Source organism: Naegleria gruberi, assembly GCF_000004985.1.
Source record: "Naegleria gruberi genomic scaffold NAEGRscaffold_51, whole genome shotgun sequence".
NCBI classification, from domain to species: Eukaryota; Heterolobosea; class Eutetramitea; order Acrasida; family Naegleriidae; genus Naegleria; species Naegleria gruberi.
This window is the reverse complement of record NW_003163276.1, coordinates 302,779-317,390: the sequence shown is the minus strand read 5'-3', so window position 1 is coordinate 317,390 and position 14,612 is coordinate 302,779. Positions and strand designations below refer to the sequence as shown.

Sequence of the window (14,612 nt, the reverse complement as noted above, 5' to 3'; positions counted from 1 at the left end):
GATCGAGACCAAATAAAAAACAATAAACGACAAAACAGGAAAACCGAATATTCTCTAACTCCTTACAGAAATACGGTAAAACTTAAACTCAAATAAAAAGGAATTATAACTATTTTAGAGAAGGAGATGTCTTTACGATTATTACACATTTCAATACATTGAACAATCATTACTGCCAATCATATTCATTTTACTGATCAATGTGATACTGATGAGATTAATCATCTTAATGACTAAAGGAACTATTCTCAATCATCAATGGTTAATTACTTATTCAGTAAAAACTCATATCCTGTAATCATGCCAGATGTTCCATTTTGAGTTATTAACCAATGCATTTGTTCATAGAAATGGTATTCATTTGTTTGGATACAATGACTCTATGAATGAAATCTAGATCCATCTTGGCAAGTTCATTATCATCCTTTTGTATATTTATTATTTGAGATTAATGAAGTAATAATCTGGTTTTAGCTTTATTTATAGTTATTTTTCATCATTAAATTTGTAATGTTTAGAAGTGGAATACAGGGTTTGTTCTCTATTTTTCTATTCAAAATCATTCTTTTACTCTTTTCAATTCCCTTAATATTTTTCTTAATAGTTGGATTTTTTAATTCTTTTAATTCCCTACAATAGGCTCTTTCACAATCTCTGTGTCCAAAAAAATTTGAAATTATAAAAAATAGTACAAACATGCCATTCACTGTCTGTAAATCTATTTTACAAATATTAATATTGATTGAAGAATAATAACAGTTCAAATAATAAGCATGTGTTCTACAACAAATCAATCCAGAAGGTTCAAAATACTTATAATGTGGATCATTTGACTTGTGATAGGTTATAGTTAATAGTAGGAGGGAAATCATTTTATAAAATTCCTCTGAATTGAATGCATCATTTAAATTTGAATGTGAAAACATGATGAATAATTTATGCTTTTTAGTTAAATCCTCCAAACAAATATCACTATTAATTTTTAAACCATCATCAAACTCATAAGAAGGATCAAAATGTAATAAATTTCGTATGGAAGTACTTTCTGATAATGGTATAATCCATTTCAGTCTATGTCTGAATATATCATCTCTATTAATTAACTGATGTGAACTTTTAAAATTGAATAAACAATCTCTCAAGTACATTCCAATTCTTTTAAATGCTGGTCTGACTAATTTAGATAATTGTGAAAATTCCAAATCATTCAATCTCATTATTTCAACAAATTCTCTTTGAAAAATACGTTCATAATCTGCATCACCAAAACTTTCCATTCCTGTGAAACCATTCTCATCAGCAATATAGTTCAAAATTGCAGTCCTTTCCTGTTGATAGGTTAATGATGGTTCAGAATGTTCTAAAACACCAGAAACAGTAAATCTCTTTTTATAATTTGGATGTTGTTTCATCTTTTCAAGCCATCCTTCATAACAATCATCTTGAATTGGAAAATCTTTTAAAAATCCAATTCTAATATCACAAGAGTTGAAACTCTCCACCAATCCGATTTCGACATTGTTTTCTTCTTCTTGATCTGCCTTTTCCTTCTCTGTTGAATCTGTTGAAGGAGCATATGAGTACACTTGTTTCATATTAGAATATTTTTTTGCTTAATAATCCGAAATTTTTTAAAATTTGGCGGGGAAGCTAATTGTTGGTAGTGGATCTAGTTATTATCAGAATAATGAGACAACAAGGATGATGTCCTAGATGTGGTTGAACTTTATATATTTAGGGAAATGGATTGAAATAAAATGAATGTAAGCCAACATGTTACAATATTTATTAAGGTCACAGTTTTAACAACTAATTTCAAATACACTATTAGGACACTTTAATTGTAAATTAATAACACGGATAGTTAAATCTGAATTATTAAATTAAATATTATTTCCAGTATATGGGATGAATTCAATCCACCACCAACAACGGTTTTGAAACATCCATAAATATCTGGTTTTCGAATTCTATTGTTGAAATTATCTGAAATCATGTACTTGTTCATTGTCATAAGTATAACCTTCCAATTCCAGCAATAGTTTCACACCATTTAAAAATGACAGAACAATTAGTTTAAAGACTTATGTTGGGGAAAATAGAACCATGTACATTTTAAAAGAAATGTGCGAATTTTTGGATTATTCATCACCCTTAATCATAAAAAACTGGTTGGCAATACCTTAATTATTCAATTTAGTAACAATTTATATTAGACAGCCATTTTGTTAAATTTCATGAATAATAAAACCATCAATTAACATTAATACCAAATTTGATTCACATAACATGATAATTATTACATTTAAAAGATTAATCTATAAATGCAGTAAAACAACTCAACCCTAATAAAAAGGATTACAACTATTTTAGTAATGTCAATTTGATTATTAAACAGATATTACTCTTAACAATATATCTTTATATAAAATGTTTTTATCTTCTCTTCTTATCGTTAGCTTGGGTAGATGATGTACTACTGGCTTGTGTAGTAGTGCCTTGTTCTGCACCTCCGTAGATATGTTGGGCTACTTTGTGTAATTCAAAGGAAATAACCATCGAGAATAGGAAACAAGTGGTAACACAAACACCATGGAAACTTGATGCAATGATCTCTGCTGGGAATAAACATAATAACATATCGAACCATTTAATATTTGATTTAATATTGCCATAGGCTGTAAGAAGCAACATGTAAATTATACTACACATAAATCCAGTAAAAACTTTTCCCTTCTCTGATGACAATAATGTATCCTTGAAAAAGTTTAATCCAAAGAATGTAATACCAGCAAGAGTGGCACTCAATACAAGTGAAGATGAAGAAGATGAAGGAGCCATTTTTTAATTCCTAATATTAAATTATTATTAATTTGAAATTTTTGATCATCAAGCCTCCCCACTTCTTTGTTTTCTCTCTTGATGATAGGAATCTCATGTTAAGCTTTTACTTGTTATTATTATTAAATTAAAAAATTGTTTTAAATTTGCTTCAAAAGAATGAAAAGGCTTTTCATCCTCTCTAAAAACCATATCATCTTTAATAATACAACATCATTAGTGAGAAGTGGGAAATATTCAATAAAACAATCTCCAGTACTACTCAATACATTGTCATCTTCCGATAAAAAATCATCATCATCACTATTAATCATCAATAACAAGAATGCACCTTCTTCATCATTCTATCATCATTCTAGAATTGCACCACAACTGTCAAATGTTGCTGGTTCTTTTATTGATAAGAATGAACCAATAGAAGAAGAGGAAGAAGAAATAATTCATGAAAATTTCGAATTAAAAAAAATGGACGTTCAATCTTCTTCTGCAACCAATGGTGCTGCCTCTTCTGTACAAACTCCAATTATTGAATTAATTGATGGAAAGTATTATCCATCAGGTAGTCATCATAATACTGAAAGAGAAATACCATCCGAATTTAAATGTATTAAAGAAGGAACAGCTACAGTTATTTATTCTAAAGATACTGAAGCCTTTTATAATAAGGTTCAAGTCTTTAATAGAGATACATCAACTTTGGTGATTAAAATGTTCAATGATATTAGAAAGGAAGAAAAATTAAATCCACCACAAAAGAAGAGACAACAAAAACAACAAGCTAAGCAACAACAACAAGAATCCACTACCACTACTGCCACTAATACTAGTGAACAACAAGCATCCGAACAACAAACACAACCACCACAACCAAAACAACAATCAAATGATCAAATGGATACAAGTGATGATAAAAAACCAACTTATGAAGGTATTAGAATTTTAGAAGCCTTGTCTGCAACAGGCTTACGTTCAATTCGTTATTGGCATGAAATTCCAAATGTTAAACAAATTATTGCTAATGATTTATTACCTGAAGCAGTTGAAGTGATTAAGAGAAATGTAGAATTTAATAATATTTCAGATAATAGTATTATTGCTAATCAAGCTGATGCAATTGTATATATGGCATCAAATACAGATAAAGCTTTTGATGTTGTTGATTTAGATCCATATGGTACAGCAGCACCATTTATTGATGGAGCAATTCAATCAGTTGATGGAAATGGAGGATTATTATGTGTAACATGTACAGATATGGCAGTTTTATGTGGACAACAACCAGGTACTTGTTTTGCTAAATATGGATCATATCCACAAAAATTGAAATCATGTCATGAACAAGGATTGAGAATGTTAATTTCATCAATTCAAACATGTGCATCAAAGTATAAGAGATATGTTGTACCTGTACTTTCACTTTCAATTGATTTTTATGTTAGAATTTTTGTTAGAGTTTATACTTCACCTGAAAAGGTTAAAACAATTTACAAACAATTTGGAAATGTTTTTGTTTGTTCTGGATGTGAATCATATTATTATGAAAATTTAGGAGGTGGATCAAGTGCATCTAGAAAGGAATATATTCATGATCATTCAATTCCAAAAGATAATTGTCCTGAATGTGGATGGAGACTTAAATTATCTGGTCCAATGTGGTTAGGTCCAATTCATGACGCTGATTTCATTTCTAAATGTTTAGATCACGTTCAAAAGAATACTCATTTATTTACAACTCATAAGAGAATTATTGGTTTATTAACTGCTGCAAAGAATGAATTATCTGATATTCCACTCTATTATTATCTTGATCATGTTGCAAGTGTTTTGAAATGTAATAATATTCCAATGAATGTTGCTAGATCTGCTATTTTAAATGCTGGTTATAGAGTTTCAGGTACTCACATTAAACCAAATGCAATCAAAACTGATGCTCCAATGAGTTTCATTTATGATATGATGAAGGAATGGATAAAGACTCATCCTGTTAAACAATCAGTTCAACCACAATCAGTTCAACAACAAGAATCTACCACTTCCACTACTGCTACCACTACTGCCACTACCACTGCCACTACTGCTACCACTACTACTAATAGTACTCCTATTCATAGTGATAAGAAATTAACACCAGGTCAAGTCATTCTTTCCAGACCTCAAAAATCTCAAGTTAGTTTGGAAATTAATCAAAAAGCTTTAATTTCAAGCAAACATACAGGTATTCCAACTTATTTACCAAATCCAGAAGAAAATTGGGGACCAGGTAGAAGAAAGACAATTCATCAATCTATTAATGCATCATCTTCTAATAATGAAGATGAAGAAACAAACACAACTAATACAAATGAAGAATCACTCTCTCCACAAACAAAGAAACAAAAACATGAATAAATTGTTATTAAGAATGTTCAACTATTTTCATCAATTAATTGTAATAAAATATTAAAATAAAGATATTATAAAAATTAACAACAATTTAAAAAAAATGAGAAGAGCAGTAATACAATTATCAAAGAGTAATAGTAGAAATTGTTCATCTTCTATTATAAAGATGAATAATTCTATCGGAATGAATAATTTTCTTCTTCCAACAACAATAACATCATGTAGTATGAATAATCAACATCAATTATTCAAATTAATAACATTATCATCATTTAATTATCATCAATCATTATATCATTCTAATAATAATTTGAATAATAATAATTTAAATAATGATGAAAATAATTTAAATAATAATTTAAATAATGATGAAAATAAATTTTCAAGAGATGAATTACAAGAAATATTAAATCAAGTAGAAGAACAAGTATATTCTCATAAATTATTTAATCAAGTTTTAAATCTTCCAAATCAACCTGAAGAAAATTTATTTTTAAAATGGAATTCAATTACTCAAATAGTAAATCAAAGTTATTATAAAGTATTAAAACAAAAATATCCACAAATTTATTCAATTGATGAAAAACTTCAAGATGAAGGTGAAATTTCTAATCAAATTACTTTAAAAGTAGTTTTATTTAAAAATGAATTATATAAATATCAAGATTTAAATATTTTTAATTTTATTAAAAGAATTTTAATTAATTTTGGATTGAATGAATTTAATAATATAAAATCAACAATAGAATCATCTCCTTCATTACAATTAAATAATATTGAAAAATTATCAGATGAAAATATTAAAGAAATTTATAAAAATACATTTTTAACAATAAATGATGATGAATTAAATAATTCAATTTATTATCAAGAATTAAAAGCAATTGGACAAAGTGGACCAAATGATTTATATCAAAGAAATGAATTAACAAAACCAATTATAGCAAGAGCTCAATATGAAGTTATTACAAAATATTTTGAAAATAATTATTTATTACATTGGTTACAATATAGATTATCTTTAGAAGAATGGTATCATCGTTTAGGTTCAAAAGATCAAGAAATTATTGATAGAACAAGAGAATTTCATAATTGGCAACTTGATATCATTGTTGGAAGAGAAGAAAAAACTAAAAATTCTAAAAAATTTAAAAAATTTGTTGCAATTTTATTTGCATTAACTGTTGGTATTGTTGCAATTGCATATATTGGTTTAGGAGGAAATAAGGATAAAAAAGAAAATGAAAATTAAATTTTATTTTTTTATTTAATTTTTTAATTTAATTGATTTTTTAATTTTTACATTTTTATCTATTTATTTAATATTTACATAAATATTAATAGAAAAATTGTTAAAGTTGAGGTTTTTCTAATAATTTAATCTTTGTAATTAAAATTTCATCCTCTAATGGATAAATATTTTCACATTTCATTCTAATTTCACTGCTCATTTCACATTTAATTGCCATTCTATTAACAAATTCTAATATTGTCATTTTACTTAAATATTTTAATATTACTTGATACATTATAGTTCTAATCTTTTTAATTTGTGACTTGTTAGCATATGATGTCTTTTTAATTTGTAATAATTTCATTCTTGTACATGATGTCATGAAAATTCTAACATGATATCCATCCATACTTTTAAATGTATTATTAAATGTTATTATTGAATGCCATTTTCTACAAGTTAGTGATGTTAATTTATCTCTCGTTAAACGAAATCCATTAAATTCTGTTTGTGCACACTGTTGATCATCTATTGTGCTAATATTCAACTTTACAATATTATAATTATATTCTTCTTTTAATGGCATTATATCTGGAGCTGATAATTCCATTGATCTATTGATAATTCTTTTAAATGTAGGTATTTGAATGAGTGGTTTCTTCATACATGTTAACTTTAAATTTGAAATACTTGTTTTAGTGACAGGTGTCAATAGTTGTGGATATTTAGATGATGGTGAATATTGTTCATTAAATGTTAGATAAGGTGATTGTATTTGAAATATTTGTTTTCTATTTGGAAAATCACATTGATAGGAATATTTAAAATACTTGTTAATGTATTTTTGTTTGTATTTTCTATAAACTCTTTTACCTAAAACTCCCATTTTTTTTTAAATAATTGTTTTTCAGAAATAGAATTTGATTAAATTTCAAATTACATTTTGGTCAATTATGAAATTGATTTCCATTTCAAACATTGTGTTACAAAGAACAAGAAAAGTTCATTATCAGAATCATCACAAAGTGAAAATAACAATTAGTATTTATCAATATATTTAATAAATACAACATATTTTACAATAATGTCAATATTTAATATTATTCCATTTACAATGCATCACATTTCACTCTTCAAACAAGCCATTTAAAAAAAAAATACAATCAAACAACAACATGGGATGAGGAGGGTATGTACAGTACATTGTTTCTTCCTGTCATAATTATAATTTTCAACATTTATCTGATGATATAATATATTTAATATTAAAATATATTTATAATAATAATATTAAAATTAGGTCACCGGCATCACCAGCTAGAATTCAAATACCAACCAATGTTCAAATAATAGACTCTGCTGCTCAAGTAACCAAGTATAAGAGTTTAATTGGATATGGTATATTTACTTTCATAGCACTATTGGTGATTGTCGGTTTATATTTATTGTGGAGAAGAGGATTTTTCAGAAGAATGAAAAGAAGTAACAACAATTCAGATTTAGCACATGTTGATTCAATGGAAATGGCACCTACTCTATCAACAACAACAAATAATTCTAATAACATTATTAATAATAGAAGTACATACTCTTCGGAGAGTGTTTAAATTCTTTGATTGTAATATTAATAGTAATGATTATTATTATTATTATATTTTAATAGTTATTAGTATTGAATGATGAAAAGACATGACAGAGTTTTACATTGAAATTTGCTTTATAAAGAGCACAATGAATTCACTTGAGATTTTTCATTGATTCAATTTTAATAATCTATTGGAATAAAGGCTAAGTTTTTTGGAGGGAAAATTGTTATAATTGACTAAATCGGGATTTGTCTCAACACAAAAACAAACTCAAAAAAAAACAACCAAGATGCAAAAGCAAAGCTTTGCTATCAAGACTAAATTTCAAGCAGCCTCATTGGAAAACAAGGCTTTGAATGGGTCAACTAGAGAGTTTTCTACCAAGGAAGCTTTGAAGGCTAGATCAAAGTTTGATAACTTGAAGAACTCTGTTGAAAAGTTATTGAGTGCTCGTTCTCAAAACAAGCAGAATATTGAATCAAAGGTAAGTTTAAGAATACTACAAAGCCTTTCTTCTGAACACCCAACACACATTTATTATTATTACCAATAACATTCACTCGTCATCTTTAGACTAAAATCCTTCACAAAACTGAGGAGAGTTTAACAATGGTTGAGGAACTTGTTGCCGATCTATCCAAGACGAAAATTAGACTTGAGGCTATCAGTCAATCAGAGGAAGGAAGACTTGAAAGATTAAAGGAAAGACATCAACAAGTGGAGAAGAAAATGGAAGGGCTAGTAACAGATCTTAATGAGTTATCTGAAAGAAACAAGCATGCAAAGGAAGTTATTGCTAATCTTAGAGAGAAGATTTCTCACGATCAAAGATGTTATGAAATCTACATGGACACTTTACAAAATATTGAAGAAGAGAATAGAAATCAAGAAGATCATTTGACAAGAGGTAAGTCTAACCTATTGATTATTTTAATTATATCATAATAGTCAACCAACAAAGAGAGGAAAGAGAGAAAAGAAAGAATGAAGTTGAATCAGAACTCAAGTTGAAACAAGAACAAATCAATGGAGTTAATGTCAAGATGCAAGAGGTCATGGAGATTATTACAAAGAAGCAGAGTGAAATTAATGAAATCTTAATGATTTCCAATCAAGTTTCAAAGCAAATTGCAACAATTAGAAAGCAACAAGAGGAGTTGATGAGAGAAAACCAACAAATTGAGACTCAAATTAAAGATAAAGAGGAAGAACTCATCAAGAATCAAGGTGAATTCAAGAAATTGAATGATATTATGGTAAGTGTTATTGTTTAATCCATATATACATAATATCAATCAACAAAGGCTGATTTAGAGACATCCATGTTAGAGTATAGATCCTCAAGGGATGAAATGAAGTTTAAGGACAAGTTTGAAACAATTATGAAAAAGAATGGACTTCAATTCGAAGGTATTGACACTTCAAAGATATCATACCTTGCTCAGAAAAAGCAATTAAAGCAAAAGTGTTTGAACGATCTCAAGTTTAAATGTGAGCAACTTGAAAAAAAGAAAAAGGAAATTGACAACAACTTGAGTGAAATTGAAACTAAATTCAAGTCTTGCGAAGAGGAGTTGACCACTGTTGAATCAAGTATTGAGGCTAAGAGGGAAGAATTTTCAGCATCAGATACTACCATCAAAGACTTGAAGGAACAAGCCACCTCTTTAAAGCAAGAAATTGAAGAAAAGAGCATTTCATTGCAGAATGTCAATAATGAGATTTTCAAGATTGTCACCAATAGCAACCAAAAAAGTGAGCAAAATACTTTTGCATTATCAGAACTAAGATACCAACTAGAGCTCAAGAATGAAGAAATGAGTAATCTCACAAAGAAGCTTCAAGAATTGGAACAAAGAGAGCAAGATGAGATGAAGAACTTGGAAAAGGTTGAACTGGATTTGAGTAAGAGTTTGTTGGATTTAAAGTCACATGAAACCCAAAGAGACGAGAAGAAAGAAGAGCTAGAAAAGAAAAAGTCATCACTTTCCTTGCTACAAGAACAATTAGATTTATTGAGAGATCAAGAAAGAAGACAAAATTCCATTCTCAGTGAAAAGCAAATTATGGTAAGTTTTGTTTCTATAGAACTAATTGCTCACTGAATTGGAAAAAGATCCAAAAGCTAGTTGGAAAAGATGCAAAGATTGATTTAGGGTTTGACTTTGAAAAGGAATATGAAAGACTGCAAGAAGAAATGAACGAACAACTTGAAAAATTCTATGAAGAAATGTCAGCTCATTACCAACAAGAGGTAGGTTAATAATATAATATTATTTAATATTATTGTACATTGTACCAGTTGGAGAAGGAATCTCAAAAGAATGCCAATAAGAGACAAGAAAGAGAACAAAGATTGAAAGAGTTGGAAGACAGATATGCCAAAGTATTGCAAGAATTGGATACTGAGATTGATGAATGGCAAACAAGAATAGAAAATGGAACAGATGCAGAGGAAAGTGCCAGAAAACCAAAACCAAAGCCAATTGTTATCGAACCAATGTCTCAACCCCTATTATCTATTGATTTTGCTGATGACCTATTCACAGAAAACACAACAAAAGAGAAAACATTTGACTTTTTTGATGATGACTACTGAATATGTTGAAGTTTACAGCAAGTAAAATACAGGCAATAATATTCTGGATAAAGACCAAACGTGATGTCACGTTTCGCGAAAAGGAAAGCGTGTGTTGCTGCTAAAATAAACGTTATTTTCTTCAATAAGTTTTACAAAAAAAAACAATGTCAAACTACCAAAGATCAAAATGGCGTCTTGCTGAATTTGAAGAGTACCTCTCTCTTAGAGATATCAAGTTGATGGATTATTCATTCATGGAACAAAGAGACAAATGCAACTTGTTACAATGCAAAATGGTAAAAGGACAATCCCCAGAAATAAGGGCTGTTGTTAAAATTGTCAATTATGAGAATGAACCTGGAGAAGATTACGGTTCGGAAAATGAAATTGTTGAAAGAGAAAAGAGTGCTTTTTACAATTCTCAATCCAAAGAGTATTCATGTGAAATGTTTGAATTCTTTAAAGGTGTTTATTATTGTTACACATTAATGAAATTTTATGAGGGAGGTAGTTTGGATAAACTTTTAACAGAAGATCTCAGTAGAGAAACTTGTATTTTAATTGCTTTCCAAATATCAAGAGCACTTGTTTCTATTCACTCAGCAGAAGGTAAAATTATTCACAGAGATATCTCAGAGGATAATATATTCATTGAGTCTTTTAATAGAACTACTGGTATCATTAAAGTTAGATTGGGTGACTTTGAGTTTAGCATTCAAATGGACCAGGACCTTAGTTATCGAACAATTGAGAGTAGTATGCGTGTTGGTAAACCAGCACATAGGCCACCATTACATATGAAAAATGGAAAGGAAGCATATGAGGTTGGTTCTAGCGGGGATGTGTGGTGTTTTGGGGTAACATTGTACAGATTAATTACCAAAGATACTGAAACTTGTTTTAACAAGAAATCAGAATTTAAAAACCAACAAGATATTGATAATCACATACTTCAAAACGGTAAAGAAGAAATTAAGCAAAGATTGGAATCTTCAGGGTTACAATTATTGATTCTATCATGTATTAAGATTGAAGAGCATGAAAGAATTACAGCAGCAACAATGAGTGAAGCAGTTTCATTCTTCGCATATGTTTTAGGTTTAAGTGATCGATCTTCTGATACTAAAGTTGACATATTAGCTAGTCCTCATGCCAACAAAACAGAGAATGAATTTCTAGACTCTATTAGTCAACTTGATGATTCATCTCTAATTAAGTGTGTTATTCAAGGATGTTACTATCAGAAAAATAGGCAATTTAAAAAGGCAATCATTTTCTTTGAGAAATCTATTGAAATATTTCCTTACTTCCAATTATCATATGAAAAATTGGCAAAATGTTATTTTGACCAAAGTCGAAAAATTGATTCTAAAGAGGACAATTATGAGGAACTGAGAAAAAATCTATTACAAAAGGCAGAAAAAGTAATAACAACGTGCATTAATTTAGATCCTAAATACTCTTGTGCCTATTATAGAAGAGGGTGCATATATCTCAAATTAGGCATGACTGATGAATCAATCAATGATTTCAAAGAATGTGAGAGGTTAGGATTTTGGAATATTGATCAAGTATATCATCAACTCTGCCTCATTTATCAACATTTGGGAGATAAGGACAATGCGTTTTCCTACTTTTCAAAATATTCATGTTATAGACCAGACAATGTTGAATCACTATTGAAATTTGGTCAATTTGTATTGAAAGATAATCCTCAATTCTCAGAAAAACTCTTTTCAGAAGCCTTACAACTTAGAGTGGATAAGGATATTTCGAAACAAACTTTAAATGACAAGAAAACAAGAAAAATTCTCTCTTTGGAAGCTCAGGCACTTAATTCTTTTCATTTCAACAAAAAACATGATGATTTGGAGAGTAAATTTAAAGAAGCAACTTCAATGTTGAACAATTTAGAAGAACTTGAAAAAACTGATCAAAGGTATTCAAAAAGTATGCTTAGTTTATATTTTCAATTGAAAGAGCGTAGAGTAATGATAGCCAACCAATTGAACATAACTGATCAGGAACAGTTAAAAATGATCTATGATGATTGTTGCTTTCTCCTTGAAGAAGATTCCTTAAATGTTAAAAGATACGAAATGAAATTGAAATATGCAAAATTATTAGGTATTCCATTTACAGTTTCTGATGAAAATTCCATGAAAGTTTTATACGGTAAGAAGGAAACTATTTGGTCCTATTGGTCTCGATGGATGTCAAGTTATTGGAAACCTTAAAATACTCTTTCAAATCTCATAGAATTTCTGAACTAGTTCCAAAAATTGAATGTTTAAATAAATTATCATAATAAAAAATTGAAAAAATGTCAAATAACAACAGTGGTGAATTAATTTTCATTCACTTAGGAGAATGTGGATGTCAGATAGGAAAATCCATATGGGATTTATTTTGTAACACAGAATTTAAATCTAATACTTATCAATTATTTGAAGAAAGTATTAGAAAGGAAAATACATTCACATCCCGAAGTTTATTCATTGATTCCGATTCTAATATTATTGATCATAACACTTTTACACAACAAATTCGATTAACGCATTGTGAAAATAAGTTAAAATATTGTTGTAAACAAGAAAATATAATTAATGATTATGAATCTTCAATTACCTCTTTAAGATCTCAATTTTCTTTTGGAAATAATTATATTAATTATATTGAAGAGAGAATTCGTAAAATGGTTGAAAATTGTGATCATTTGGATGGAATTATTTTCACTCATTCCATTGGAGGAGGAACAGGTAGTGGAATGATTTGTAGAATATTGGAACAATTGAGATCCAAGTCATGGTTAAAAGGAGTTACAATAGTAAGTTTCGAATAGCAGCACATATTGTGTGAGTATTTTAAATTAGTCATCATTTAGTGTGTTTCCAAGTTTAAGTGAAATGGCTAGTTCCACAACTTTTGAATTGTATAATATGGTTTTATCAATGGAGACTATGAGAGAATATCTGTCCAATATATCTTCAATCCGAAATGATTTGATATATGATTATTGTAAATATGAATTGAAAATAGAAAATATTGAGTATAATACTATTAATCAAGTAATTTCACAAATGATTTCAACATTTTTAGAACCATGTCTATTTTCAAATGAAAGTTTTTCACAAATTTCATCAAAACTAGTTCCCTACCCATCAATGAATATTATTTCTAATAGTTTAATGAGTATAAGAAACAATTTGGATTGTAAAGAGTTATTTTCCAATCAATATTCATTGACAATCGATGGAATTGATAATGCAAAATCCATTTCAACATGTATATCAATGAGAGGAACTGATTTTTACAATATTAATAAGGATAGTATTGCTAATTATTTGAATCATAGAAAGTTAATTTACCAAAACGTATTCAATTCTCAAAGAAATATTGGAAATGCTTGTAAATTATTTAATTCCAATAATATTGTTCATATAGCAAATAATTCCACTGGTGTTAGGAATAATCTTGAACAGTATTTGAAATTGTTTGACACCAATTTCAGTAAGTTTGAATATCCAAAATAATTAACTTTATACCATTTAGAGAAATATACTTATATTCAAAAATATGTCCTCGAAGGTCTAGCAGATGGGGAATTTGAACAAGCAAGGGAAAATTTAGAAAGCTACATTGATGACTATAAAGAATTAGATAGAGATTATATTTATAATATCATCCACAAAAAAAAGTATCCATTCTTTAATTAAAAAAGAATATTTCCAAACATTGAAAAATTGTCAAAATAATTTACATTCCAAATCCATTAATTTATGAATCAATAATATAAAACTCGATCGATTATACAAAATATTTGTTTAATAATTTACATTTCCAAAATATATTTATCCAACAATCATTGAAATCAGAATAACAAAAGCATTAATAAATATCAGAGGAACTATTCTGATAAGATCCAATTAATATAAATAGACTTACTTCTCAGCAGTGTCCTAACAGCATGTAATAAATTAATAATTCT

At 28.2% G+C, this 14,612-nt stretch overlaps 8 protein-coding genes across 8 annotated transcripts; 5 read left to right on the top strand and 3 right to left on the bottom strand.

Moving 5' to 3' along the window:
• Window positions 1-476: 476 nt before the first annotated feature.
• On the bottom strand, window positions 477-1,595 carry NAEGRDRAFT_72211 (uncharacterized protein; the record flags this gene model as incomplete). The annotated part of the gene is made up of 1 exon (XM_002672737.1): window positions 477-1,595. The coding sequence occupies one exon, from the start codon at window positions 1,593-1,595 to the stop codon at window positions 477-479; it is 1,119 nt and encodes a 372-aa protein (XP_002672783.1).
• Window positions 1,596-2,436: 841 nt separating this feature from the next.
• On the bottom strand, window positions 2,437-2,841 carry NAEGRDRAFT_72210 (uncharacterized protein; the record flags this gene model as incomplete). Its single annotated transcript, XM_002672736.1, has 1 exon — window positions 2,437-2,841. The coding sequence occupies one exon, from the start codon at window positions 2,839-2,841 to the stop codon at window positions 2,437-2,439; it is 405 nt and encodes a 134-aa protein (XP_002672782.1).
• A 465-nt stretch (window positions 2,842-3,306) lies between these two features.
• Window positions 3,307-5,248, top strand: NAEGRDRAFT_81149 (TRM1 tRNA methyltransferase 1; the record flags this gene model as incomplete). The annotated part of the gene is made up of 1 exon (XM_002672801.1): window positions 3,307-5,248. One exon carries the CDS (start codon window positions 3,307-3,309, stop codon window positions 5,227-5,229), a length of 1,923 nt encoding a protein of 640 aa, XP_002672847.1. The 3' UTR covers window positions 5,230-5,248.
• A 75-nt stretch (window positions 5,249-5,323) lies between these two features.
• On the top strand, window positions 5,324-6,492 carry NAEGRDRAFT_81148 (uncharacterized protein; the record flags this gene model as incomplete). The annotated part of the gene is made up of 1 exon (XM_002672800.1): window positions 5,324-6,492. One exon carries the CDS (start codon window positions 5,324-5,326, stop codon window positions 6,473-6,475), a length of 1,152 nt encoding a protein of 383 aa, XP_002672846.1. The 3' UTR covers window positions 6,476-6,492.
• An 83-nt stretch (window positions 6,493-6,575) lies between these two features.
• On the bottom strand, window positions 6,576-7,343 carry NAEGRDRAFT_72207 (uncharacterized protein; the record flags this gene model as incomplete). The annotated part of the gene is made up of 1 exon (XM_002672735.1): window positions 6,576-7,343. The coding sequence occupies one exon, from the start codon at window positions 7,341-7,343 to the stop codon at window positions 6,576-6,578; it is 768 nt and encodes a 255-aa protein (XP_002672781.1).
• A 989-nt stretch (window positions 7,344-8,332) lies between these two features.
• Window positions 8,333-10,642, top strand: NAEGRDRAFT_72206 (uncharacterized protein; the record flags this gene model as incomplete). The annotated part of the gene is made up of 6 exons (XM_002672799.1): window positions 8,333-8,527; window positions 8,617-8,950; window positions 8,992-9,299; window positions 9,348-10,112; window positions 10,160-10,297; window positions 10,346-10,642. 6 exons carry the CDS (start codon window positions 8,333-8,335, stop codon window positions 10,640-10,642), a joined length of 2,037 nt encoding a protein of 678 aa, XP_002672845.1.
• A 146-nt stretch (window positions 10,643-10,788) lies between these two features.
• On the top strand, window positions 10,789-12,952 carry NAEGRDRAFT_81147 (S_TKc domain-containing protein; the record flags this gene model as incomplete). The annotated part of the gene is made up of 1 exon (XM_002672798.1): window positions 10,789-12,952. The coding sequence occupies one exon, from the start codon at window positions 10,789-10,791 to the stop codon at window positions 12,859-12,861; it is 2,073 nt and encodes a 690-aa protein (XP_002672844.1). The 3' UTR covers window positions 12,862-12,952.
• On the top strand, window positions 12,948-14,340 carry NAEGRDRAFT_88213 (alpha-tubulin; the record flags this gene model as incomplete). The annotated part of the gene is made up of 3 exons (XM_002672797.1): window positions 12,948-13,451; window positions 13,498-14,134; window positions 14,177-14,340. The coding sequence occupies 3 exons, from the start codon at window positions 12,948-12,950 to the stop codon at window positions 14,338-14,340; spliced, it is 1,305 nt and encodes a 434-aa protein (XP_002672843.1).
• Window positions 14,341-14,612: the final 272 nt, after the last annotated feature.